Consider the following 27256-nt stretch of genomic DNA (forward strand, 5'->3'; position numbering starts at 1 on the left):
GTAATGTTTCATGTACCATGTAATGAGGTATAAACAGATCTGTACACATTTAAACCTCTAATTTTCATGTTGTGTAGGAGTATGATACATTGCAAACATACATAACATGCTGTTTTAGGCATTTACAGACAAACATAAAATGGTTAGAAAAAGACAAAGCGTCAGAAAATGCAGTTTTCAAAGAGAGAACAATGAAACAGTTTCATCTGTTGGAATTACCTTTCTCTTCATCAACACCTGGAGACACAACATATAACACTTTTACTGCATACTACTGTAACTTACAACTCAAAACAGAATGAGTAGAAGTGTCACTTATTGCACAATTTTAAAACAAATGAGTTCCGAAAATAATGTATAACTTATATGTACACTCCACACATACATTTTTTCATCCACTGCATTAGTAATGTTTACTACCACTTTACTCTTGCAGTTTTCCTTTCTGCTACAGATTTTCTTTACTGTTTTGGCCACAGATATCAAAAAGGGTAACAACATAGTACTTAAATGTTGCTACCATACATTTCCTTATTTAATGAAGACTGTAATTAACTATACTGCACTTATAAAAGAAATTCAATAATGGAGAATGTTCCTGCTTTTTGACAAGATGGACATCTTACCGATCAGGTCTTGGATAGTTCACATTTGCAGATGATGGGACAACAATAACTCAGCTTAACCTTTACTGAGTTCTTGTTTTACAAATTAAAAGTTTTAAAATCCTGCTACACAATTCTCAAAATTTTACGTACCATCAGCATATTGAATTTGCCATCTAAATGGTGTATGCATATTTTGTCCTGAAAAGACCACTTTCATGCAATATGTCTCACTTCCTTCATTTGGCAAGTGCTAACATCCAGAAAGAAGGTAAGACCAATAAGTACCTATATCTAGAAATATTAATATTGCACTGCTTTCTGCAAGGTAACACATCGGAAAACCAGTAGTGGAGCTGCCCTTCATCAACTTTAATATAAAATGAATCAGCAACAGTTAAGAAAGCTGCTGAAACAAGTGCTCATTATATCCTGGCACACCCATGTTACTTCACAAGAGTGAGTGAGTGTCAAATATTGCATCATAAGTACAATTTTCTTATTTACTCTTTGCAAATTTGCCAGCTCTTTTTGAGGGTTCATACGGCACACGGAGAATACTGGGAGTTTCCTCCATGACTCTCACAAGAAGATTATCAATATAATCTTCAAGTTCACGAATATGGGTATCCTTTTTCTTAAGCATCTCTTTGTGTTTCACAAGTTCCTGGACCACTTCCTCATGGGAAAGATTATGGTATGCTGCAGTTGTCTCAAACATACTGATATCCTGAAACACAACAAAGTTCATCATTAATCCATTCTTTTTCAACAAAATAACGAGTCTACAGAAGCATAGCTTGTACAGAGATTTTCATTATATGAATGCAGTCTTATGGCAATTTTTGCCATGTTTACTTTTAGGATACATTCTACAGTGCTTTATTTTCAATATGTAACTACAGTAAAATAATGATTTTAGAGTTGGCAGCTAAAAGCTCAACTGCTGCAGCTTTACAACTACACACTTCTGTAACATTCTTGGTCAATACATATGTCAGTATATTTGCAACAAGTAAATGTCCATGCTTCCTGACATCTTTAATCTTAACCATATGTACGGACATGCTGCACAAAGATCTAACTTGTTTCTATACAGCTGGCATATGTAAGTTGAAAAAGAAGAGGATAGTACAATTTTGAAAGTCCTACTTACCTGTAACAGTAGATGTTTAGATTTCACACTACCTCAGTGGCATACGGATTCTGTGCTTGCAGAAATCCACACTGGCAGCTTTCCAGAGCTCAAAATGCTCTGCTCTGACTCAGTGTGATGGAGACTGGCTAAGCCTCTCCTCCTATCAGGGTTAGCCTAGCCCCTGACAAAGAGAGTCAGTTGTTCATACTTCTAGTGTTAACTAGGAAGAACCAAGAAGGACCAGAAGCAAGAATTGCCTGAAACCAACCAATTTGTAGCCAAAAATCTCCAAGAAAAATAACCAAAGTTAACCAACAGCACAACAAAGTTAGATATTGTGCTGCCCTCCACTGCTACCAATATGTGATGGCCACCACTCCCACCAATATGTGAGCTGGGCCAGTAATCAAGGAGCCTGAATCCTCACCACTGACACTACACAGGGTCATGCACTTGGAATACAAATGGATGCATTCAGTATTTCCAAATACAGACCCCCCCCGCATCATGTACACTTTCCCTTAAGAGCACACAGGTAGCACACACAGCCCAGTGTCTGGTATTTGTCTCCATCTAGGTCCCCAATGAGACTCCCCCCACTGGTACAACTGTAGGGTTAGGTCCTCAGCAGAGTGTCCAAGCCAAGTCCAACGACACCCTCTCTGTGAACCCAGTACTACATGTCCCTGCCCCACGTAGTTGACACACACACTCTAAGATTTGATTTTCGCACATACACACACCTGGGAAAGGCTGGCTCAGATTACCCGATCTACCAACTTTGCTCAGAATATAAGGAAGATTCACTGCTACCAGTCAGTTACTACAAGGCTCTTACACAGGGCATCCAATTGTACTGTGTAAAGTTAATATTAATACAAATGATAATAGCTGACCAAGATAGCCAAGCCTTCTGGAGTGGCCCACACAATGTCACCAAATAAATAGGGTCTATATTATAACATCGAAGTTTTTAAACATTTAATGTTATAATATCGAACTCGTAATGTCGAACGCTGAAAACAGCGAAGGTGCAGGACACCAAATTCTTTCCCAGGGAAAGAATTCGGTAGGCCATTGCTGTGACGTCGCTGTTTTCAGCGTTCGATATGTTGGAATGGTACTGGTTGGGTTCAGGCAAGTATGCGGTTGTGTGGACATTAGGGCTAGGGGGCGGGTTAGGTGAGTTAGGGTTGGGGCGCGGGTCAGGTAAGTGTGCGATTGTGTGTAGGTTAGGGGGCGGGTTAGGGCGCGGGTGAGGCGAGTGTGTGATAGTGACGGACCTTAGAGTTAGGGTTGGGTTAAGGTAAGTGGATAGCTAGTAGTGTATGTAAAGTTTAGTTTAGGTTTAGGTGTAGGAATTTAAGTGTATGTGTGTGGATTGCTGTTTTTTGTGTGTGTTTGTGCTGTGTGTATGTTTCTTGGAATAGCGATTTTTTTCCCTGTGAAAAAATTCAGTATTCTGACTGTTCGATGTTTTCAGATTTCAGTGTTTGGGGTTCGATATGATAACATTCAATGTTTAAAAACTTCGATATTATAATACAGACCCAATAAATATAAGTACTCTCAAAGATAAATACTTTCTACAAGGACCAGCCACAATAAAAGTTTAAATATATGTAATAATAAATAATAAAAGAACATTAAAATATTGAATACATACTTACACTAAACCACAAAGTACAAATCACAGAAAATATTGAAAACTACATTGTTTTTCTTTATTTGTGCGAGTCTGTCCATCAATCTCTAAACTAAGCTTCACTATCTTCCTGACTGAATCTAGAAGAATTTACTGTTCCCTAATTTCTTACCTGGGCAAGGCAAGATGAAATACGTGAGCAGTCTTTCTAGCCAGGCTTCTAGACAGAATACTCAATAGTCTGAGATTTTTCTTTGAAATATCTAAAATATAATTTCCAAGAGAGCTGGCAAAATGATCTAATCTGGTCACTTGACTCTAAGTTCTCGCAGTATTCCCCTTTGAAGCCGAGACAGGAATTTACCATAGATGGCTGCAATACACATCTAAATGTTTGTGGCAGTGCCTGGAGCTTCCCCTCTTTTTACTGAGCTAATGAACAAAGTCTTTTTTCCAGACCTAGCATCTCCTGTCCTATTCAGCACTGTGGGGTGCCATTTTAATTCCCTTATTTTTCTTAAAGTTAGCTAGCTGGTACATTTAAATCAGTTGCAGTAATACATGTATATCTCTCTTTTCATTCCAGCAGGGTGCACTGTTGAAACATTTTAACGGAATTGATACAAGCAAAGCTTACAAATACATTTTCAGCACAAAGATCTGTATAAATCACAAAAAGAAAAGTACAAAACAGGTGATGCTGGTAAACTGTACTTCCAAAAAATAATCCAAATGCATAAAAAGTAAAGGAAGCAACAGACCATGGCTGTAGAGAATGCAAAATAGTTTAATCCACAACGAACATAGAATGGTGAGCGCTTTCATGGGCCAAGCCACTTCATCAGACATTGAAACAAAGTATAAAATTCCTTTATATAACATCCTACAATCACTAATTGGGACCCCACCTTAATTTAAAGTCACAAGTCATTACATGTGCAAATGAAAAACAGCATATAAAAACAGTATATACAACAGCATATAGGAAACAACGCATTTAAAAACATGAACCAACTGATGATGATTTTTAAAAACAAAATCTGCTGGACCATCTGTCCATTTTTAAATTATAGTATGCGTCCTGAAAATCTATGGAGCACATCCAATTGTCCTTACCCAGAAAGGGGAGAATGGACTGTAGTGTTACCATCCGGAACTTTCTTTTTGTACAGATTTGTTTAACCTGCTAAGATCCAGAATTGGTCTCCAGTCCCGTCTTTTTGGGCACTAAAAAGAATCTTGAGCAAGTTCCAGATCCTACTTGGTCTGCGGGGACTTCCTGGATGGCTCTTTTTTCTAGCAGTCTTGAAACTTTTGTGACTGCCTGATCTCTTAGATTGGGTGGAACATCTGGGATGGATTTTTTTGAAACAAAAGGGAGTTGATGAAAGGGAATCTTGTAACCTCCGGATATAATGGCTAGTACCCATTTGTCTTTTGTAATATTTCACCAGGCAATTGGGTACAATGAAGCCTTCCCCCGACTGCCTCCAGAGTTGAGCGGTCAGGCATCCCTTCAGGGATGTTGATAGTGTTTGGAAGAGAACGCATCTCTGTCACCCTGGTTTTGCAGACCCCCTCTGCCATGAGGGCAGCGTCTGCCATTGTTATTACTTCCCCCTCTGCCCCTGGGGGAAAATTCACCACGTGCATCAGGCAAGGGTCCCTGGGATTTTCAAAACCACATCTTTCCATCCTTCTGACCCTTTGGGTATGGTCTGGTAGGAGTGGATAGACAGACTCAGACATCAGAGAGCATCTTGCCTTCCTGCTGGCACCTGGTAAGCGTGTCTTTCACCTGAGGCCCAAAGAGAGAAGAGCCATCAAAGGGGGTATTGGTGAAGGACGCTTTGAAAGGTTCCGCAAACTGACACAGCCGCAGCCAAGAATGTCGCCTACGAGCCACTCCTGTACCGGCAGCTCTACTTTCTCCATCAGCTGCGTATGAAATAAGCCTCATAGAGTAGTTGACTAGTGAATTAAGAGTCGCCAGCTGGGTAGCTACCTTGGCTGAAGCTCCCTCAGCTGTGGGATCTTGTAGGGCATCTCCAAGCTCTTTTTGGAGATCCCTTTGAAGCCTAGTAAAATGGGAAAGATAGTTCAGGGACCTAAGGGAGAAGGTCGCTGATGAAAACATTCTCTTCCCATATCTGTCCATCGTACGAGAGTATTTATTGGATGGACAGATGAGGAGGTTTCAGCTAACTCTCTCTTTGTGGCTGTTGCTATCACCATGGCATACACTGGGACACCTTTAGTCAAGAATTGTTTGTTTTGGGGAGCTGTGATGAATCTGGACAGGTTCCATGGAGTCAGGAGCTGACCAAGCCTTTCGAGACACTACAGACATGAGTGGATCAAAAGGAGGAGACACCCAGGAGGTGGAAGTTCAGGAACCAAATGCGTCCAGGTATACAGACTCATCCTCGGAGGGGGGGCTAGGGAAGTCCAGCTACGTCTCTGCCTGAGAATCTCAAGGATGCCCGAAAAGGAAACATCTTCAGAGGGGGACCTTGGGAACCCCTGCGATTCATCCAGGTCTGTATCACAGGTGACAGACTCAGGGGAGTCTTGGTGCTTCCTCTTGCACTTTTTCTTCCGGAAAGCCTGCACAGAATGCTCTGGGGAGGTTTCGGAAGAAAAGGGTTCACCCAATGGGGTATCCTGTGGCATAGGTTCCCTACGCTTTGGGGCTGGAGGAGGAGCAGAGGTTGTCACAGGCACCGAGGGGGACGGAGCCGATAGAACTGATAGTGGGACCATCTGTGGGGACAGCACTCTCCGCATGACCTCGAAGGCGTTACGGTCTGACACAAAGAGGGCTCCAGCTCCGAAAAGACAGGAATCCCACCCTGCACTGAGGGTAATGGTTCCGAGGATGATATGGGAGCAGAGCTCAACTGTGCCGAAGCTCTGAGATTGATAGCGGGGTCAGACAAGGGTCTGATGCCACTTCCCTCCTTGGAGCTGTTAAGAGAGCTTTGGCACCCAGATACCTCGATGGGAGGAAGAACCGAGGTAAATGGAGCCAATGTCGGAGCTGAAGAGGATGTCATCAGAGCTGAAGGAACCACTATCAGAGCTTCCATGGACTCCGGCTCCGAACGTAGCATAGTGGGAGGAGGAATCCAAATCAAAGTGGATGTAGCCAAAGCCTGTTGAGGTGTGCTCGAAAGCATAGCAAGGGCCTGTGACTTCAGCAACCTACTGACCACTCTCTCCACATCCTGATCCGATAACCTCAAGGATCGAGAGGAGTGGGAAGATGAGCGATGACTGGTCTTGCTTTGAAGTAAGGGTGATTGTGGCACCAAGCGAATCAGCTCCAATGAAGGAGACCTAGCTCGTTTGTGACTTCAAGATGGCTCCGAAGTAACAGCTGGAGCTGACGGAGGGGTAGTCTTGGTGCCAGATGGCATTGACACACTTGGTTTGTCAAGCTCACAGGTCGGTTCCGAACATGGAGCCGACGGCTTGACTGGTTTCAAAGGTTTCACTGGCTGAGATGCTTTAGCCCGAGAATCCTGTTTTAACAATCCACGGAGGATAAGCTTGTTTTTCCGCTCCTGCAGGACCCTTGGACTAAAGGCATGACAAATAACACAAGAGTCCTGCAGGTGCAGAGCCCCAAGCAGTAAACACAACTATTGTGCCCATCTGTCAGAGACATCTGACAGCATGAGTCACACTTTTTAAAACCAGAGGTTTTAACTTCCTTAGACGTTTTACAATAAAAAACAAACTACAATAATAAACTAAAAATTAATAAGGACCTTAAAGGAGAGCCTTTAACTTAAACAACTGTCCTTAAGTGGGGGCGGGGGGGAGAACTCTAAGTTAAATGAGTTCAGGGAATAACAGAAGGCCTAGCGACTAAGGGGAGACAGCCAATACAGCACAAAAAAAAAAAAAAAAAAAACACCACTGGGACGAGATAAAGGGTTGACAATAAAAGAAACTTACAAACCACTATAAGAGAGAAAAAATATATCAATTTTTAAGCAAAATATTTGAATTTAATAGAGAAAAAAAGTTATACTAAGCCTGAGCCAATATTGACTGCAACCTCACAGCTAAAGCGGCAAACGAGATCTGGGTAGCTGACACTGGGCATTCTGGGATAAGGGGTAGCCTCGAGCCAGTAAAGAACTCTTGAGCTATAGTAAATGGCCGAGTCGGAGCTGAGGATTGGCTCCAAACCCATCCAGCAAGAAGGAAGGCGAGATGGACATCTAACCTGAAACGTTATGGTAGGTACATAACTTCTTTTTTTTTCTATAGTAATTTTTTCCTTTAAACCTTTTCTTAAACTTTATCTGTAGATATTCTTTTAATATTACATTATTTTAAGTTTACTCCCTACCCAGTAAAGAGCTCTCGAGCTATAGTAAGTGGCCGTTTTGGAGCCGATCAGCTCCGACCCCATCCAGCAAGAACGAAGGCGAGATTGGACAACTTAACATTAATTGTTTGAGTGCTGGTAACCATGTCTGTACAGACTGGTGGCAAACAAGATATGAGTAGGTTGAGCTAGGGGCAGAGGATTATGGGTAAGGGAGGAACTTGAGCCTGGAAGCTAAAGTCTGTAAAAGTCAGCTGAGTTGGATCCAAATTGGATACTTAACCCATCAGAGAAGCAGAATGAGAAGGACAACATCAGATTTACTGCATTTATAATACACTGGAAATAGTTGACCCTGTGTGTCAGAGATTTTAGAATACATTTAGACAGCAACTTGGCCTTTGATCATCACATGTCTGCTGTAGTAAGGAATTATTCTATGCTGAGCAACTTACAGGCAAGAGTATGGCATGCAGGTCCGAAAATGTTACTGTTTCATTCTACAAAGTTCTTAGCAGACCAGTCACTGATTACAGTGACCCCCCCCCCCCATTAGTGTAACAACTGGAGCCTCCAATGAGGTGCATCACAAGAAGACTACATGGTGCAGAAAACATGTCCCACACAGACTGCCTCAAAACCTTATCTTTGTATCAGTCTCCTATAGGCTGCCAAGGAGTGATATATGCCTGAACTCCAAAGCAGTCAGCGATCCAGCCCTTGTTGGACCTGATGCAACATATGATACAAATAGTATCAAAAACAACTAACCTAAGGACCTGACCCTCATCTGTAACATAAATAAGACATACTGGAGGGATATGTACATTTCTCATAGACTACCGCCTTCTCTAAAACAGGCTTCCTATTTATATGAAGCAGTTTTCCTCCCTGCACTTATTCAAGCACAACTTGGATCAGTGGATGAGGTTATCATTAATTTATCCCTGATCTGCCACCTATGTCCCTATTAGAAAGGGGAAGCTTGTAAATGTTCGACCACTTATACCCAAATTATACATAACATAATATAAGTGATATAACCTGTCAACAGCAGTTGGGAAGAATGGCTAGGCTTAAAAAGACCCTTTAAGGTCTTTAGCCTAGTAATTATCTATGAACCCATAACTTGACTAAACCCAGCATACCTCAAAAAACAAGCAGATTTTTCCCCACAAAGGGCAAGCACTCTGCATCTCCATGTGAGGGGCTTTAATTTCCTACCTTATATACACTAACTCCATGGTTGCACTACAGGGGGGAAAACACAAAGTTCACCACCAGCTTGCATAGCGCGACACACTGTAGTAAAGCAAACTGCAATATTACTTGTCTACAAGAAACCTAACACAAAATCACAAGCCTTCCCTATTATCAGGGTTGCTGGTGTTATTATGTAGTGAAGACTAGTAATAGAGCGATATTAGATCATTTTTTAGACCATTTATGTTTAGATTAAATAATAGTTACATCATCTGTAGGTAAGCCCCCCCCAGGTTACATTTTTACAACACCATACAGCAAATGTAGTAGCAAACTAATATTTTCTTTTTTTTTCTTTTTTTTAATTTGGCTTTAAAACAATAAGCAAATCAATTATAAAACAAACAAATAACTACTTACACAGGTCCACAACTGATCAATACAAAATTATACATATCAACAATTAATATTTTTCAAGCAAGTCTAAGTTTAAGCCAATATTTATATGAATGTGTAATATTAGAAGTTCTCATCTTTATAGTATGCAATTCACCACTGCAAACAATTTTTGCCATACTAATAAATTCAACACTAGAGGGGGTAACTTTACTTTTTCAATTTTTAGTAATTATGTTTCTGGCTACAGCAAGAATAAAACAAAGAGGAGGCATTTGGGTCTTTGGAATTAACTCAGAAATCAGAGCATTAAATAAAACAAAATATTTAGAAATATTATATCTATCTAACTGTAGAGCTTGAATGAAGTTTGAATTTCTTTCCAAAAAGGGGAGATGACTTCACATTCATATAACATATGCATCAAATCAGGTATTATTTCAAAATCACATCTGCAAGCATTTAATTCTATTTGATTTATACATAATTGTAATTTTGTTAGGAGTGGCACAAGCTCCATGCAAGAATTTCCAAGAGAAAATTTTCCAATATAATGAAGATGTAGTTTTATCTGTAGATTTTAATATTTTCTTGTAGTCTTCAGAGAAATCTTCATTATTATTTTTTCAGGAGTAGTTCAAACAGGAATTATCTAAATATGTGAAATCTAACTTAAGACTTTTATAAATTTGTGACAAATATGAATCATTGTTCATTGCATTATTATTGATATTTATTCTTCTTCTTTCGGCTTTTCCCGGTTAGGGGTCACCACAGCGCATCACCTGTCCGCTCATGATTGGCAGTGGAGTTTTACAGTGTCGAGTTGCCAGCCTGGCACCCAACCTTCCACAGAAGGCACACACACACACACACACACACACACACACACACACACACACACACACACACACACACACACACACACACACACACACACCTAGGGCCAATTTGTAGTGTCTCTAATCCACTTACAGCATGTCTTTGGGATGTGGGAGGAAACCGGAGCACCCGGAGGAAACCCACGCAACCACAGATTTATTAAGAATTCCAATACCTTGGGGAACTATTGCTTATCTAGGTTAAACATTTTATTAATCTCCGTGTTCACAAAGTGTCTAAATATTTGTAAATTTAACCAGTTCTCAGAACCTTGATTGCATCTGGACCTAAAATTTTCAATAGTATATATATCAGTACCATTTAAGAATGCCAATAAATTAAGTTACTTTGTTGTTTCAATACTATCATTTTGTTGCAGCCATTAGTATATGCAATTGGAAACATAGAAAATATAGTAAACTCTCAGTTAACCGGCACCCGTGGGGATTGGTAGATGCCAGATAACTGTAGTTTCCTGCTGCTTCAGAGTTACTATTAAAAATAGGCCTAATACTGTACCCTATACTACTTGTTTAGTTTGACTTGTTCTTAGGTTGGGGAGAGAGTGAATTTATTCCCATCTTCCTTTTTAAAATTCTAAAACTCTAAAAATGTAAGGTATGTTTCTGCGGGGGGGAGGGGGGGGACAAAGTGCAACACATGAAAATTGTACAGTATTTCTTTGATTTTTTTTTTTTTTTCTGGTTGCTTGAGAGTTCTGGTTGCTTGAGTTCCAGTTAACTGAGAGTTTACTGTATTAAGTCTTTAATACAATGGTTAGAATATGTGAAACTTTGGAAAGAGGAAATTATGTTATTTAAATAGGGAATTTGAGAAGAGTCTGTAAATCCATTTACTCAAAAATCTTTTAATAACCAGATAAAACTATTAGGAACTATTTATGACTGTTTGTGATACATTTATTATTTACTAATAATACTTCTTGATGCATTTGTTTCCATTTTGAATTATAAGATGAATTTATCCACAAAGCCATAACATTTACAATTGCTAAAGTAGCACACAGTTGAATATCAGGGAATCCTATTACACCACTATCCCAACCTTTTCTGTGCCAGTCAGAAGAAACTACTTGTTTATTAGGATACCCCCCCAAAAAAAAATTTAAGCAGAATATTACTTTTCTTCCTCATTTTTTTGGTGGAGATAGTACTAAAGATTGTAAGACAAAAAATATTTTAGGGAGAATTACTATCTTAATAAGCATTAATTGTTCTTCCATGATAAAGAAGAATTTGCTCCAACTGGTGACTAAACTTAAAATGTTATCAATATCCTCTTGAAAGTTTGTTTATATCATTTCTTTACTGTTAGACATGCTGGTTGTAACACGGTATTTCATTTGACTGCTATTCCAACTATAGTTAGAACATTTTTTTCTATGAATTTTTATTTCTTATCAATTAATAATGTGCTTATTTTATTATGATTAAATCTTAATTTTGAGATTTTTTCAAACTGACTCATAAAACTAATTATATGTTCTAATGAATTCTCTACTTCCTAATGCTAGTAAAGCACCATCAGCAAAGAGCTAAATCTTTAGTTCAGAATCTTCTTTTATTTTGATACCATTAATGTTCTTATTGGATCTAATACTATTAGCAAAATATACTATATCTATTGCAAAAAGTAAAGATAATGGACAGCACTGTTTTGTGGCTTTTTTGTAATTTAAAGGAACTAGAAAGGAAAGAAAATAACCTAATATAAGCACAAGGATTACTGTACAACTTAAAAATTAATGCAATTAGCTCAGGTGAGAAATTATATACCGTGTTTTAAACAAGTACAACCAACTAAGTCAAAAGCCTTATCTAAATCAAGAGAAATGATAGAAAGTTCTTTTTTATTTTCAGTTGCATAGTCTATTAATGTTTGTATTCCTATTATATTATCCTGTATTTAAAATAAACCCAGTTTGATCATTGTTAAATAGTTAAGATACAAGCAGATTACTAAAATGGATATGGACATCTTATAGTCCACATTTAAAAGTGAAAAAGTAGTTTGACGATAAACAGCTTGTAAGATCCTTATCTTGTTTTAAAATTGCTGATATAAGGAAATATTTCCATGACTGGGGACTTGAACAGTTTTTCTTCTTTCTCTATAGAGCTTATCTAATATTTCAATAGCATCAGCCAGTAGTATTTTATATAGCGCTGGTATAAAATAATCTAAGCCTTATGATTTTTTTAACTTTTTTATTTGATCTTTTATTTCTGCTCATGTGAATGGTCTATCATTTTTATTTGTGTTCATTTATTTTATTATTTACATTTTCCTTTAGAAAAGTTTCAAGTAAACCATCATTATCTAGGGTATTTGTATTATGTATATTTTCATAGAATATTTTAAAGCTTCTAAGAATACCTTTAATATCTAATATCTGTTCTTTTTGTTATTTATACGAGTTTTAATTTCTTTGATATGATTTAATTTATTCATTTTCTTTGATGCAAGTTTATGCAAGCTTAAAGGGTTTACTGAATGTTTTATTTATTTTATATCATTTGTTTACCCGGAAAGTCCAACTGGGCTGAAACCCATTTTCAGCGGAGGCCCGGGGAGAAAAGCTCCACTGCAGTACACAACACAAAAAAATACTTAGACATAACGATTCTTTTTTATATAATGGAAGAAACATGACATAGTTGTAGTAATAGTAAAGAACTAACACTGTCAATAATAAAACATGTAGAGTTTGCAGAGTTTACATCTTCTTCCGATATTACAAATAGTCTAGCTATAGTGCAAGACAGATAAGTTACAGATGGTAGTAGAATATTAATATATTGCCTCTGGCTGCTGTCTGCTCCTGGCCCAGCGTCTTTTCCTCTGTACCCTGCTCTTCACTGTATTGATCCAGCCTATAATTTGAGAGCTACATACCTACCATCAAAGGACCCGTGGTTTCATCTCACTGCCTCTCCTACCTGCTCCCTCTCTCAAGAAAATAAGAAATACCCTGCTCTTCACTGTATTGATCCAGCCTATAATTTGAGAGCTACATACCTACCATCAAAGGACCCGTGGTTTCATCTCACTGCCTCTCCTACCTGCTCCCTCTCTCAAGAAAATAAGAAATACCCTGCTCTTCACTGTATTGATCCAGCCTATAATTTGAGAGCTACATACCTACCATCAAAGGACCCGTGGTTTCATCTCACTGCCTCTCCTACCTGCTCCCTCTTTCAAGAAAATAAGAAAGTATGTTCTATGTCCTGCCTGTATTGCATACTACCGTTCACTGTTGATCCAGGGGTTCTAAAGCACGCTCTGAGCCCGGTCAGCCAGCAGCCTCCCCCCCAACTAGCTACCTTTGTTGACCTTACTCCTACACCTCCTTTTAGTCCCCCTCTCTCTAACTTGTCTCCTTCCATATTCGGCTACAGCCTACCCCCCCTTTTCTGTAGCTGCTTGTAATACTAGCTTTGCCCTATAGGTGGCACCTCTAACCCATCCAATATTTCTTCTGCTTTTCTTTTGCTATTCTGCTTTTTTATTCTACACTTCTTTTACCTTAAATTACTCTACACTTCACACTTTACCCTAACTTGCTATACCTGCCTGTTTTCTAACAGACTACTACCTTTTCTCTGCTTCCTCTTACCCTAAACATAATTAACTTACCTTCAATATTCAGCTCTGCTGATTGTTTCTCCTCTAGCTGCTCCATTCTCTGTTTCAACCCGCTCCTTTCGCCCTACGGGCTCACTCCGCTCCCCTACTCTACCTCCAAATCCCACCTACCCCCAGTGGTCCTAAACTTATACTTCACTGACCACTCCCTCATCCCATCTCTTCCTATCATAATCCTCATCATCACCAAACCACACCTTAACTCTCTCTCCTAATTAGTACTACTAAACTCTCTTTCTAACCACTCCCTCTACTTCCCAACCTTACTCTACTCTACCTCCTATCTAAGCCCGTGGTACTTCCTCACCTACTTAACTTATAACCTACTAAACCTCTTCATACACTCTCCTTTCCTTACTACTTCACCTACTAACACTTCATACTCCCTACTTAAATCCTAGTACTATGGCCCCATCTAATAAAACTATATTCACCATTTTTTTATTTCTAACTACCACACTAGCCATTCTTACCATACCTTACTCACTTACCTCCTACAAACATCTTTCTCTGTCTGAACAAAACCATTGCAGCCAACAGACTTTACCATCTTCTATCACCTTTTTCCTTAACCATAGTAACATAACCTGTTTCTCTAACTATATATTACCAAAATTCCACAGAGCAACCCACATTATTTACTTCTCTACCAAAAAGACTTTTTATAACCTCTATAAACTCCTAAAATCTCTACTATACCCCCAGCAACACCCCCTCTTAGACGGTGACATTCATCCAAACCCTGGCCCCTTCACTGACTCCCCCACTAACTCTACCAATTTTACAGTACCTATACTTTCTACAATTACAAATCCATCTAACTCCCTTCTGATAGCTCACCTTAACATTAGAAGTATTAACAATAAAATCTCCCACCTGCATGCACTCCTTGATATCCACTCATTTGACATGCTATGTCTTACAGAAACTTGGCTAAAACCATCTACTCTAGACCAGGAAATTAGCCCTCCTGGCTATAACATCCTCAGAAATGACCGTAAAATAAAAAAGGTGGGGGGTTAGCCATTCTCTATAAATCTAATCTCCAAATTTCCCCCATTAATGTGCTTCCATCATTAGACTCAATCTGAAACCCTATCTATCAAACTCCAAATCTATCTATATAATCTGCATGTATCTACCTCCAGGTAATAACACACATTCTCTAGAGAACCTGCTGAGTCACCTCTCTACACAACTACCCCAGGAGACCATTGTACTTGGTGACGTTAACATAGACTGGTCCACTTGTAGTTCTCTAAACCCTACCAACCACATAAACCTCTTCGGATTCTCACAATTAATAACAACTCCTACAAGAATCCATAAACCTAGTAACAAGGAAAGTACTCTGGACTGGATTCTTATCAGTAGATACCCTGAATCTTATACTCCAGGAACCCTTCCAGACGATATCAGTGACCACGTACTTACCTACATTATTAGACAAAAAGTCCATATTGCAACTACTCATCATCTCAAAACCTCCCGCTTAAAAAAATTCTTTAATCCAGACAGCTTCTTAACCGAATTGCAAGCATGTGACTGGTCAACACTAACCTATCTAGAACTAGACGAAGCTGTCACCTATTTTAATACAAACTTTCTTCAAATCCTAGACTCCCATGCACCTTACCGCTCCACTAGAATAAAAAACAAATCTGCCCCTTGGCTCACAAAACAAACTAGGCAAAAGATACTCCTCAGAAATAAAATCTGGGCCAAATGGAGATCTACCAAATGTACAACAACCCACTTCCAATTTAAACAACTAAGAAATACCACCAAAAAGGATATTCTTAGAGACAAAAAAGATTTCTTCCTACACCTTCAACAAACCAATCAACAAACTCCACAAAAATTCTGGTCTGGGATAAACAAACTTCTTCAGCCAGGTCACACTACTACTCCTGACCCAACCGGTTTCAACAATAGCAACTCCAACCTAATCCCCGATGCCTTTAATAACTATTTCACAGATGCCATTCAAACCCTAGCCAATTCTTTACTACCTCCCACTGCTACCCAACCTAATAACTGCAATACTTATTTACCCACCTTTCAAATACAACCTGTATCTACTTCTCTCATCTGTAAGCTTCTTCAAAAATTGAAACCTTGTACCCCTTCTGCTGACCATCTCCCATCTGAATACCTACAAATTGCCGCAAAAGCCACAGACTATCCCATCTCAATCCTTATTAACAGAACTATCTCTGAGGGCAAAATCCCTGCTTTATGGAAAATATCCCATATCATCCCTCTACATAAAGGAGGACCATCTACTGAGCTCTCTAACTTTCGCCCTATTGCTCTACTCTCCCCATTAGCTAAGATAATGGAAAAATGTATTCACAAACAACTGCTTAACCACTTACTACAAAATAACCTACTGGCAAACTGCCAACATGGCTTCAGGCCATTCCATAGCACATCTACTGCCCTTTTATCCTTTACCGACACTATATATAAAAATCGTAACAATAACTCTTTTTCCTCTGCTCTATTCATTGACCTGTCAAAAGCCTTTGACATGGTTAACCATAACCTACTATTAAACAAACTAAAGGCTCACTCTCTCGATGCTCAAGCCATACAATGGTTTAGGTCTTATCTGGAAAATAGACAGCAAGCAGTACTTTGGCATAACAATTTGTCTTCACTACTTCCAGTAAATATTGGAGTACCCCAGGGCTCTATCCTAGGTCCCCTACTCTTCTCCTTATTTATTAATAACTTACACATGAACTTACCTCAAGCCACCTGCATTCAATATACTGATGACTCCACTTTAATCTGCACAGCCAAGAATATATCCTCTCTCCACTCCCTCACCCAAACTGTTTTTCAGAATGTTGAAAACTGGTTTATGCAACACTGCCTCCTCCTTAATCCCAAAAAAACAAAGCTACTGCTTTTTACTCCTACTCATAAATCACCCATTCCTTTCTTCTCTTTAACCTCTAACAATGGCACCAACATCAACCCAGAGACTACAACCCGCCTACTAGGTGTAACTATTGATAATCATCTCAACTATGATGAACACATAAACTCTACTATAAAGTCTGTTAACAGAAAACTTGGCACCTTCTATAGAATAAAACCCTTCCTTACCCCTTCTGCAAGGAAAGCAATTGCCCAAACCCACCTTATTTCTACCCTCTTCTATGCCTCTGTTATATATACCAACCTATCCAAAAACAACCTTTCCAAACTCTCCACCTGTTATAATAGTATAGCTAGATTCATCACATGTTCCCCCTTTAAAACTCACCACTGCCTTAACCTCAAACAACTTGGATGGCTAGAACTGAAAAACCAGATACTCTTTCAACAATTACTTATTACACACAAGACCCTGTACCACCCTAACAACACCCCTATCCTCACTCATCTAATTACACCTTACACTAATCTAGCTACACTACGCTCTGCTAACAAGCTTCTAGTTTCCTCAAATAAAGCCAACAACAAAGCCGGGGATTCACTTTTCTCAAACACTGCAGGAAAATTCTGGAATCAGCTTCCTGCTGAATTATCTACCCTTGCTTCTACTTCTCTTTTTAAAAAACATCTTAAAGAACATCTGAAAGCTCATTGGCTTTGTCCATGTACTAACCCATACTGACTTCCTTTTCCCCTTCTATTCTTAACCCTATCCCTTCTCCTTTAACCTGTACTTCCAAATCGTAGTACTACTCTTCCTCTTGAATAACACAATGACATATATTTTCTCTTTCCCATAACTATGACTTGCTCATACCATCTAGTGTGATTTTAGAATTGTTTTTAGTTTAGTTTTTTATAGAATTGTTTAGTTAATTTCTACTAATACTGTTTAGTACACAAATGTATTATTATAACTGTTCACTAGACCATTGCTACCTCTGTATTTATTCTTAATGGTTCTATGTATTGTTAACTGTCTCAATATTCATGTTTGGAGCTTTCCTCCCCGGGCCTCTACTGAAAATGGACATATATCCAGCTAGACTAGCCCGGTCAACAAATGTAAAATAAATAAAATAAATAAATAAATATAAGTATATGTTTACATCTGATCATGAAAAATTAATTAGTATAGGCAAGCTGTGTTATAATTAGGGCTGTACCGAATATTCGCTTCATATTCGCTTCGGTTCCGAATAGCAGGCCGAATAGTTTATTCGTATTCGGCTGAATAGTGGCGCTCAGACCGAATACGAATAGTGGTCATGTATCTACGTATCTCAATATATACAGTCCTCACTAGCGCAAGTAGTCTGTAGCTGTAGTGGCAGCATGGTCCGTGTCAACTGGTGGGCCGTCCGTAACATAATTGCACCGGTAAGATTTTACCTACCTTAACATGGAATCAATGGGATGCTGTGTAAAAAAAAAACGTGGTGGAATGTATTGAAGGGAGGTGGCTGGCATCAAGTTAGATCGTTTATGCCTGTGCATGCTAGGCTGTGGTTGTGCCAGTGAGCTTACTGACGCACAGGACAGTCATCAGCGTATTACTGACATTGTGTTACCTGTTGCCTATTTTTGTATGATTGCATTACAGTTGTAACTTAAGTGAAGATTACATTTGGGTAGTTCACTGATGGATAAGCAAAGTCCAATTTGGAATTACTTCAAGATATGTGATGACGAAACGAAAGCAATGTGCCAGTTGTGCAAAGCAGTCATCTTTCATGGAGGTGGATCAGCAAAGTCATTTACATCTCCACTAAATAATCGTTTGTCCTATAAGCATCCTGAGGAATACAAAGAAGTCGTTAACAAGAAGAAAGCAGCAACAGCAAGTGGGACATTAACAACAAGCAGACTGGCAAGGTTCAGCAAACACTGAGCAACATGACTGGCAAGAAAAAAACATGGTCCATTCATAGTCCTGAGGTGAACCAAATACATAGTGCCATCGCAAAAATGATTGCCACTGACATCCAGTCATACGCAAGTGTTGATGATGATAGAAGCTTTAACAAATTGATTGGTGCACTTGAGCCTAGATATGTGCTATCAAGCCGCAAATACTTAAATGAAAAAATCATACCAGAGATGTACAATACAGTGTGGGGCCATGTCCAGACTATCAGTGATTTCTCTGTCTAACCACAGACACATGGATGGCATAGACAACAACAGAATCTTTCATGAGCTTAACTGTACATTGGATAGATGACGCATTTGCACAAAGATCTGCCATCCTCCATGGTCAAAAATTTGATGGACAGCACACTGGGTCTCGACTAACTGATGTTCTACTTGACATGATGAATCGCTGGAATATTGACAAAGAACAAGTCCACTCATTCTTAACGTGATGGAGGTGCCAACATGGTCAAAGCATTAAGGGAAGCAGATTTGCCCAGTATCAGTTGTTTTGCCCACAATCTGCAGCTGACTCTGAATGATGAAACTCTGACACAGCCATCTGTTGCTGACGTGATAACACTGTCACGGAAGATTGTGGGACATTTTCAATACTCCAAGCACTACCTTATGCCTTCACACCATCCAAGAAGAACTCGGTGTACCAAAACTTCAGCTTCATCAGGACGTTGTCACCAGGTGGAATTCAACATATCAGATGTTGGATCCGTTGTTGGAGCAAAAGAAAGCTGTGTCTGTTGCTGAATGTGACGACAAATCCAGCAAGGTTCTGTCCCTGATGACAAACCAGTGGGCTTTAGCAGCAAGAATTGTTGCAATTCTTCGGCTATTTGAACAACTAACGTGTAAAATAAACTGCAACAATTCCTGTTTTTCAATTATCCTACCAGTTATTCAGGCTGTCTTCTTGCATCTGCAGAAAGACGTAGCTGATAACGGAATCAAAAAGACAGTTCACGAACTGATAACATCCTTAACAAGGAGATTTTCCGACTTGTATGAAAATGGCATTTACACAGTTTTGGCCGGCTTGGACCCACACTTCAAGCTTAGGATTTCTAGCCATCAAGGGAACTGGAGGAACCATGCAGTTAACTCAAAAGAAGGTTGGGGTTCCAGAACAGCTAGATGAGAAATGAGATCTGGAATGAGATTCTTTACCTAAGAGGGCTACTTCAGAAGAAACCAAAGGAAGGAAAACCACATCTGATGAGGCCAAGAGGGTGCTATGAGGATCACAGTTGCTCCACAGTGGGATGCCTTCGGAAAAAAAAATTACCATTAAGGAACTGGCAAATAAGCACAAAGAAGCCCCAGGGGTCAAGCAAACACCAGAGTTTTCCTGTGTGACGTTCAAGATGGGAAATTAAGGTGTAATACCTGCTGCATTTGGTGTTGGATGCGCAGGCAAATAGGTCGCAACATGGAGTGCCCCAATGCTGAAAAATCCAAGCTGCAACACTCAGATTTAGGGACCACGTGTGAGGAACAGAATGCTTCGGCTGAAGCTGTCAGCAAAAATGTTGTATTTCCTGGGATGTGCATTACTACTAGAAACTGATAAGAAATTGCCCATCGACAAAGAAGATATGATCATGTTCCCCCTGCTTGGTGAGATACCAAGCAACTAACATTTTCTGTCTGTATTGAAATCACACCTCTATGAAAGGTGTCCTGAAAAGGCTGCAATGCAAGGAAGACTACCCTCCTCTCCAGAACATGGATGTGAATGTAGGTCTCTGCAGAAGGCCAGGACCCCTGAACCATCCTCTCTTCGAAATGCTCCCGTCAACCCAGTTGTGAGAAGTCTGTGGTGACCGTTGCCTAGGAAGCTGGAAGAACAAATGGTCTCCTGTTGGTTACTATGGGAGACTGCAACCACCAACAAATTTAAGTGTGACACACCTTTATCAGTCATATGGGAAAACACATGGGATAGGCAGGAAAGATCACTGTATGGCCAGAGTCCACTGCTGAGCCCTCAAATGATATCTGGCTAAAGAAACCATCCCTGTGGAGGCTACAATATGACCTACATGTTTCATAACTGTGTGAGCTGGAGTCTTTGAAGCTGAAAGCACTGACAAGGCCTGTGCCCAAAGGATGGTCACTCTGGAATGCAATTTGATTGCCTGCCTTAACGCAACAAGCGATGACCTCTAATACCTTAACAGGCTGTAGGCTCAACTTTGGGTAATTGACTGCAATGCCCAAGAAGTCGCACAGCTGGAGTAAGGTATCCCTGGCCATAATCAGACACGCTCTTTTGGGTGTAGTAAGGAGCCAATCATCCAGGTAAGGGAAGACCTGGAATCCCTGCAGCTGGAGCCAGGCTGTGACCACTGCCATGCACTTGGTGAACACCCTAGGGGGCTGTGGTGAAGCCAAATGGCAGGGCCCTGAACTGGTAGGGAATGGTTCCCAACCAGAAGTGCAGAAACCCCCAGGAGTGCCTGACTATCTTTATATAACAATAGGTGACCTTGAGGTCTGTCAAGCACATCCAATCATCCTTTCTCAGAAGAGATAAGATGGACTGCACCATGACCATCCAGAGGTTGGTCTTTTTCATGAAATGATTCAGTCTGCTTAAATCCAAAATTGGCCTGAGGTCTTTGCTCTTTTTAGGTGCTAAAAAGAATCTGTAATAGACCCTGGATCCTTCCTGGTATGGTGTGAGCTCTTGAGTAACTTAGTTTGTAAGCAGCTTGTGAATCTCTACAGTTGCATGCAATCACTGACAGACTGGACTGTCTGGGAAATGCTTTTGACGAAAGTATGGAATCTCTGAAAAGGGAATAAAGTAACTTCTGGATATGACTCAACACCTTTGCATCCAAGGTGATTGCCTCCTAAGCTTTTGGGTGGAAAGCCAAGCAATCCCCAGATGCTTCCCTAACAGGATAGTCATGCAACCCTTTAGGGTCGCTGAAAATGGTCCACCAGAGAAAGCCCCACAGAAAACCTGATTCTGTGGACCACCTCTGCCATGAGGATGGTGTCCATTATGACTCCCCCTCATCCTGAAGAGGAAACCTTTGAAAGGAGCATCCTGAGAACACTACTACGACTTTCTGAAAGAAAGGTACTTACCCCCACTTTCTGATTGCTTGAAAACCTCTGTTAAGGGGTGGCAAAGAGCACTCCTATGGCGGTAAGTGTATTCCCATCTTGTTCGCTCCTGGTTAGAGTATCTTTAACTTTTGTCCCAAACAAGGAAGAGCCATCAAAACAGGCAAAGATGAAGGATGCCTTGAAGCAATCCGCAAAGTTGCATAAATGCAAACAAGGGTGGCACTGCATGGCAATGCCAGAGTCAGCTGCTGAAATTGCTTCATTGGCTGTGTTCAAAATGAGCCTCGTAGAAACACTGGTGGTGGAAATCAGTGTAGACAACTGAGTGTCTAGCATCTCTGGAGTCTCCGGAATCTGCTGTGTTTTGACATTCCTTGACAGCTCACACACTAGATCAGGTTAAAGTCTTGTCAAGTGTGATAGGTGGTGAGGCATAGGAGCACTTCCCTAAATGATCCAAACCATGGGATTACATATCGCGGGATGGACTGAGGCTCTCCTCAGAAATCATCTTCTTGGTGGCAGTTGCCACCACAATAGCATCGATGGCTGGATCATTACTACAATGTGTCTGTTCCTTGGGAGAGGGGGTGCAAGACTCTTATCCGGCTCCTTGGGGAAAGGCTTCACTTTGTCAGTTTCCTTCCATATCCTCTGGGGCACTTGGTCTCTCAGACTATTTGTAGGGAGAACCACCCAAGGTGTGGATGGGCCTACACTGAAGACATCCAAAAATACTGACTCCTTTCGAAAGGGGACTTTGGTGGTCTAGCCTCTGCAATGGTGAAGTGGCTACAAAAGGTTGTCAAAAGGTGTGTCATCCCACATAGACTTGAGGTCAGTATTCGACATAGCCGGGGGGGTGGAGGTGGGGAAGTGGCTCGAAGCTTTGCTATGGGTGCAGGATGGAGAACCTCTGACACAGGCTGCCCAGAAGCAGACTGATGGCTGGTCACAAGTTCAGATGAGAAAGGGGAAGGGACATGGGTGGAGAAACTCAACCCTTCTCCTGAAAGGAAAACATGCTCTCTACAATGTTGAAGGCTGAGGCAAAAGCTGGCCTCTCGCAGCCAAGGGTCCAGCATCAGAAGGTACCAGAGACAGCCGTAATCCTGAGGGAATCATGCCAAGCCCTGACATTGTGATTGGAGCCAAGCTGTTCAAAACCAAAGTTCTGAGTGGAAGAGATGAACCCGAAGCAGGGATAGCCCATCTCAACCTGGAAACTCCCGTTTTCGACATTATGGCTCTGAGGTCCCAATGGTCCCAAAATAGTCCAAGGAATGTACCAGAGCCGAAGATGGCCAAGCCATCAGATCGGACACAGAAGGTAGGAATGAAGCCAGGCTAGAAGACCTCAGATCTGAAGGGCCAGAGGGAAGAAGCCAGACAGACTGAGCCAAAGGTCCTGATACCAGACCAGGACCTAAAAGGATAAGGCCTAATTGCATCTGCAAAACGACCTAATCAGCTGCTCCAAGTCAGAAGCTTTAATGTTGCCCAACAACCTCGATGACTTGAGGGATGATGTCAGAGATTGGAGGGCCATTTGGAGGATAACGAATCTGTCCGCCAAATCCAAGCTAGAAAGGTTTGGAACCAGGGCAGGAAAGTAGAAAACTCTAGCAACAGCTCTGGTGGAATGGAAGGAGCCCCTTTAAGTAGAAAAGGACTAGGAAGGCTTACAGCTAGAGTATAAGCTTTGCTGGTTGTCAGCACTGATGGAGAATGGCTCCAAGGGATCATAGCCAATATTGGTGCCAGGGCAGCTGGGAGTCCTGAAAGTCATGGGATCTTTGGGTCTGACGAACCAGAGAAGGAAAGACAGGGGATGGAAGAACAGGAGGATTTTTTCTGATCCACTTTAGAAGACGGAGTCCCACAGACTGTGCTTCACAGACCCGACCTTCAGAATGGAGGGAAAAGAAGCAGATGAAGGAGGAGGGCCAGAGGAGCAAAGACCCTTGAACACCAACTTGCCAGATATTTCTTAATCTCCCTGGACTTGAAATCTTTGCAGATAGTACAAGCTGAGATTAGTTGGTGTGATGCTCCCAATAAACACATTTGTTATGTGCATCTTGCAAAGGCAACTTGTGTCCGCAGGCCACATGCTTCTTAAACCCCTTATCCATATCTTAAGCTGAAAAAAATAGCAGATTAAAACTACTAGCTATACTACTACTACAGAAAAAAAAGACTATTCTTACAACAGAAACCCAAAAACTCAGACTATAATATGGTCTCAAGCTCAATGCCAAAACGTGTGTTGTCATCCCCTTTGGTAAAAACTCTGTACCAATGAAATATCACATAGGCGTTAGTCTACTTAACACAGAAAGTGTGATAAGAGACCTTGGGACACAGGTGGAGAGTAGTCTCTCCGTTGATGATCACATCGCCACAGTGGTCTGGAAATCCTTCTATGTGGCACACCTCATCACAAAAGGTTTCTCATCCAGAAAAAAGAGGTCATTGTTCCCCTCTATTCATCACTCATTAGACCCATTATAGAGTACAATGCCCCTTTTGGTATGTACCTCACAAGACATCTACAACAACTGGAAAGGCCACAGAAATACCTCACAAAGAGGATTACTGGCCTCAAACAGATGCCCTACGCAGAGCGACTCAAAAAACTCTAGCTTTACTCCGTCGCATATCGCCTACTCAGAGGCAATCTCTGCCTAACATACAAAGCTATGTTAAACCCAGAGCTGTTGGACATGCTCCACTTAAAGAAATCCCAATCCCTGTGAGCTACATGCTCTAGGGACCTAAACCTTGTCACCACAATAAACAGAACATGCTGGAGGGATCGATTCCTGTCCCTGAGACTTCCCATACTCTGGAACAGACTACCTATCTATGTCAAACAGAGCTCCTCATTAGCACTCTTCAAGAAAAATCTTGATGATTGGAAGAGTAATAAGAAATTCACCCCGGGGATCACTTTTGTGGTTCTGCTTGACAGGGGAACAGGAAAATAATTTTCTTGGGTGGGAAAGCCAGGGTACCTTTTTGGCTAGGCTTGTATAGGCCCTAGGGCCAATAACCTAGTACCTACCTATGAACCTATAAAGAGACCAAAGCCCACCAAGAAGTGGGAAGTCCTATGCACAGAAATACAACTCACAAACCTACCTACCTAAAGACACAATCCTAGGTCAACTAACACTAGAAAACAAGGTAAGGGATACACCAAGCGAAGCCAAGATCGAGCTGCTGACAGGAATGGCAACAAACTAGATCTGAGGATTACATTTTGTTGTGGGTAGAGAGGTGGAGCCTAGTGAGTTTGAAGTCTGAAGGAAGTGGCCAGTGTCTGATCTGAAAGTCCAGAGGTTGAAGCCAGACAGAGTAGACAACATGGATCCAAGTTATTTAAAGCATTTTTTTTCACAAGATCAACTGTAAAACATTCCTCATACTTTCACAATATGTCAGAACAAACTAACATATGAGCTTAACAATTTAAAATTCTGAAAATCAAAGTTGCAGAAGTATACAACGTTTTCCCATACCCATCAATAATTTTCCCATTTTATTAGAAAGAACAGGACTGTAAATAGCTAAGTGTTAGCAGCAGTTAAATCAACTAAGGCTACGGCTTCTGGGCCATGTTTGGAAATAGTGTATAAAAATTTAAGAAGACTGAGGAACTTCATACATCATATTTGCATTTTTAGGGACAGCTGGCTGACTATCAGGAAAATTGCAGGCAGTAAGACAAACATCCTCCAACGGCGACAGTACAGGACGAATAGGTGCAGATTACAGAAAATCCTTCTGTAACAACTCATAAGACTTTCTGAAGGACTGGGAAACCTCAGTGTTCTCCCACTGAAAACACATTCTACCAATAGTCTCAGAGAAAGAGAAACCCCCAAAGGGAGAATCAGAAACGGAGATCTTCTCAGAGTCCGAATCAGAAATCTGAGGAAAAAACCTTAAATCCATCCCTGCATTTCATAGATTCATAGATAAGTACTAAGCTAACTGCCCTTGCGGGCCATTGTAAGCCTAGCCAATTATCCCTTGTGAGACTCAAACCCTGCACCTTGTGTTTGTAAGGCAAACACCTTAACCATTAGGCCACCCTCCCAACCCATTTTTCTGCTCAGATTCAGAATCCTGAATATCTTCAGAAAAGGAGGCATCCCACTTTCCTTTACCAGAAAGTACTCTACAAGAAGGATCAGTAGCTTGAATTAAGCCCTGAGCCAGTCTCAGTAAACTACTCCTACCCAAAGAAATTTGAGGAGGAGGAGATGCATGCTTGGTTTTGTGTTTCTTTCTGACGCAACAGGGAAGCCTTCCCTGTTCTCTCTCCTAAAACCAAAATGAGTGGGGCTCTCCCTTGCCCACTGAGCATACCCCAACACCTCCAGAGGATGTGGCCAATACTTGGTCCTTAGTGGCTGTAGGTGGCACACCAGAGGGATCTGGATAAATGAGGAATGGTGAAAACAACAGACTGGTAAAATGAAGAAATGTCTAGGCAAGGAAATTCTCTCTGGACTTGACATTAATAGAATTTAATGAGCGCTTTCATTTTTAATAAAAACTTCAGATAAAGTACATAAAAAGTAACATATATACATACACGTACCAATCAACTTCAGACATTTAATCATATGATCGTCGAGCCCTTACACACATACAAAACACATTTTAAAATTTACTTAGCTTTTAGTATGAAAGAATTGGTCTTTAAATCTGGAGAAGCATGAGCTGTACTGACAGCTACACCTAAACGCAATTAGCTGGCCAGGTTTAAATGCGTACCTATCAATTTTTCATTTTCTAGCAACTGCTTTTTTGCAGTCACCAGCATTGCACTTAGTAAGGCCTTACCACATCTAGGCAATTCAGATCCTGTATCCCATCTCAGAACTAATCTATCATTTCCTCGGTGGCTGCCATTTGTCCCAACCCTGCAACATTTTGTAAAAATACCCTGTAAGAATTTTTTAAAGTTTGCCAATTCCTAACCTTCCACCAAAACATGCTTTTCATTAGCTCCTACTTTCTCATCACATCTTCTACAATCTACATGAGGAAAAACCTGTAAAGTCTATTTGGGGTGTAACAAAAATACATATGGAAATACTCTGATGTAAAAATCTTAAACCATCTGGAAACTGCAGCATATTTGGGAGCCCTCCAAACTGCTTCCCATTGCTCCTTTGCAAAATGTCTTTCTATTCAGTTACCCAATCTTTTTTTAACTATATAAATCTATCAGAGAAGGTTATCATCAATACTTTGTACTACCTACCAAATATTCATTTTTAACAATATCTTAAAACTCTAACAGAGTTGGTCTTTCACTTAGCACTTCCCTGTCCATTTCTCATTGTCTATACTCTGTTATCAATCCCTGATAAGGAAATCAGTCTGTAACCTGCAGACCAAAT

General features: G+C 40.6%; 1 protein-coding gene across 1 annotated transcript in view; it reads right to left on the minus strand.

Moving 5' to 3' along the window:
* Positions 1-242: 242 nt before the first annotated feature.
* The window catches only part of RAB11FIP2 (RAB11 family interacting protein 2), a 572123-nt gene continuing 545109 nt past the window's right edge, over positions 243-27256 (minus strand). The window contains exon 5 of the mRNA XM_044055970.1: positions 243-1335. Coding sequence (XP_043911905.1) covers positions 1105-1335 — 231 coding nt within the window. The 3' untranslated portion in view covers positions 243-1104. The remainder of the gene's footprint in view (positions 1336-27256) is intronic.

The sequence above is a fragment of the Protopterus annectens genome, chromosome 14.part0 (assembly GCF_019279795.1).
Source record: "Protopterus annectens isolate FY-2018-M chromosome 14.part0, PAN1.0, whole genome shotgun sequence".
NCBI classification, from domain to species: Eukaryota; Metazoa; Chordata; order Ceratodontiformes; family Protopteridae; genus Protopterus; species Protopterus annectens.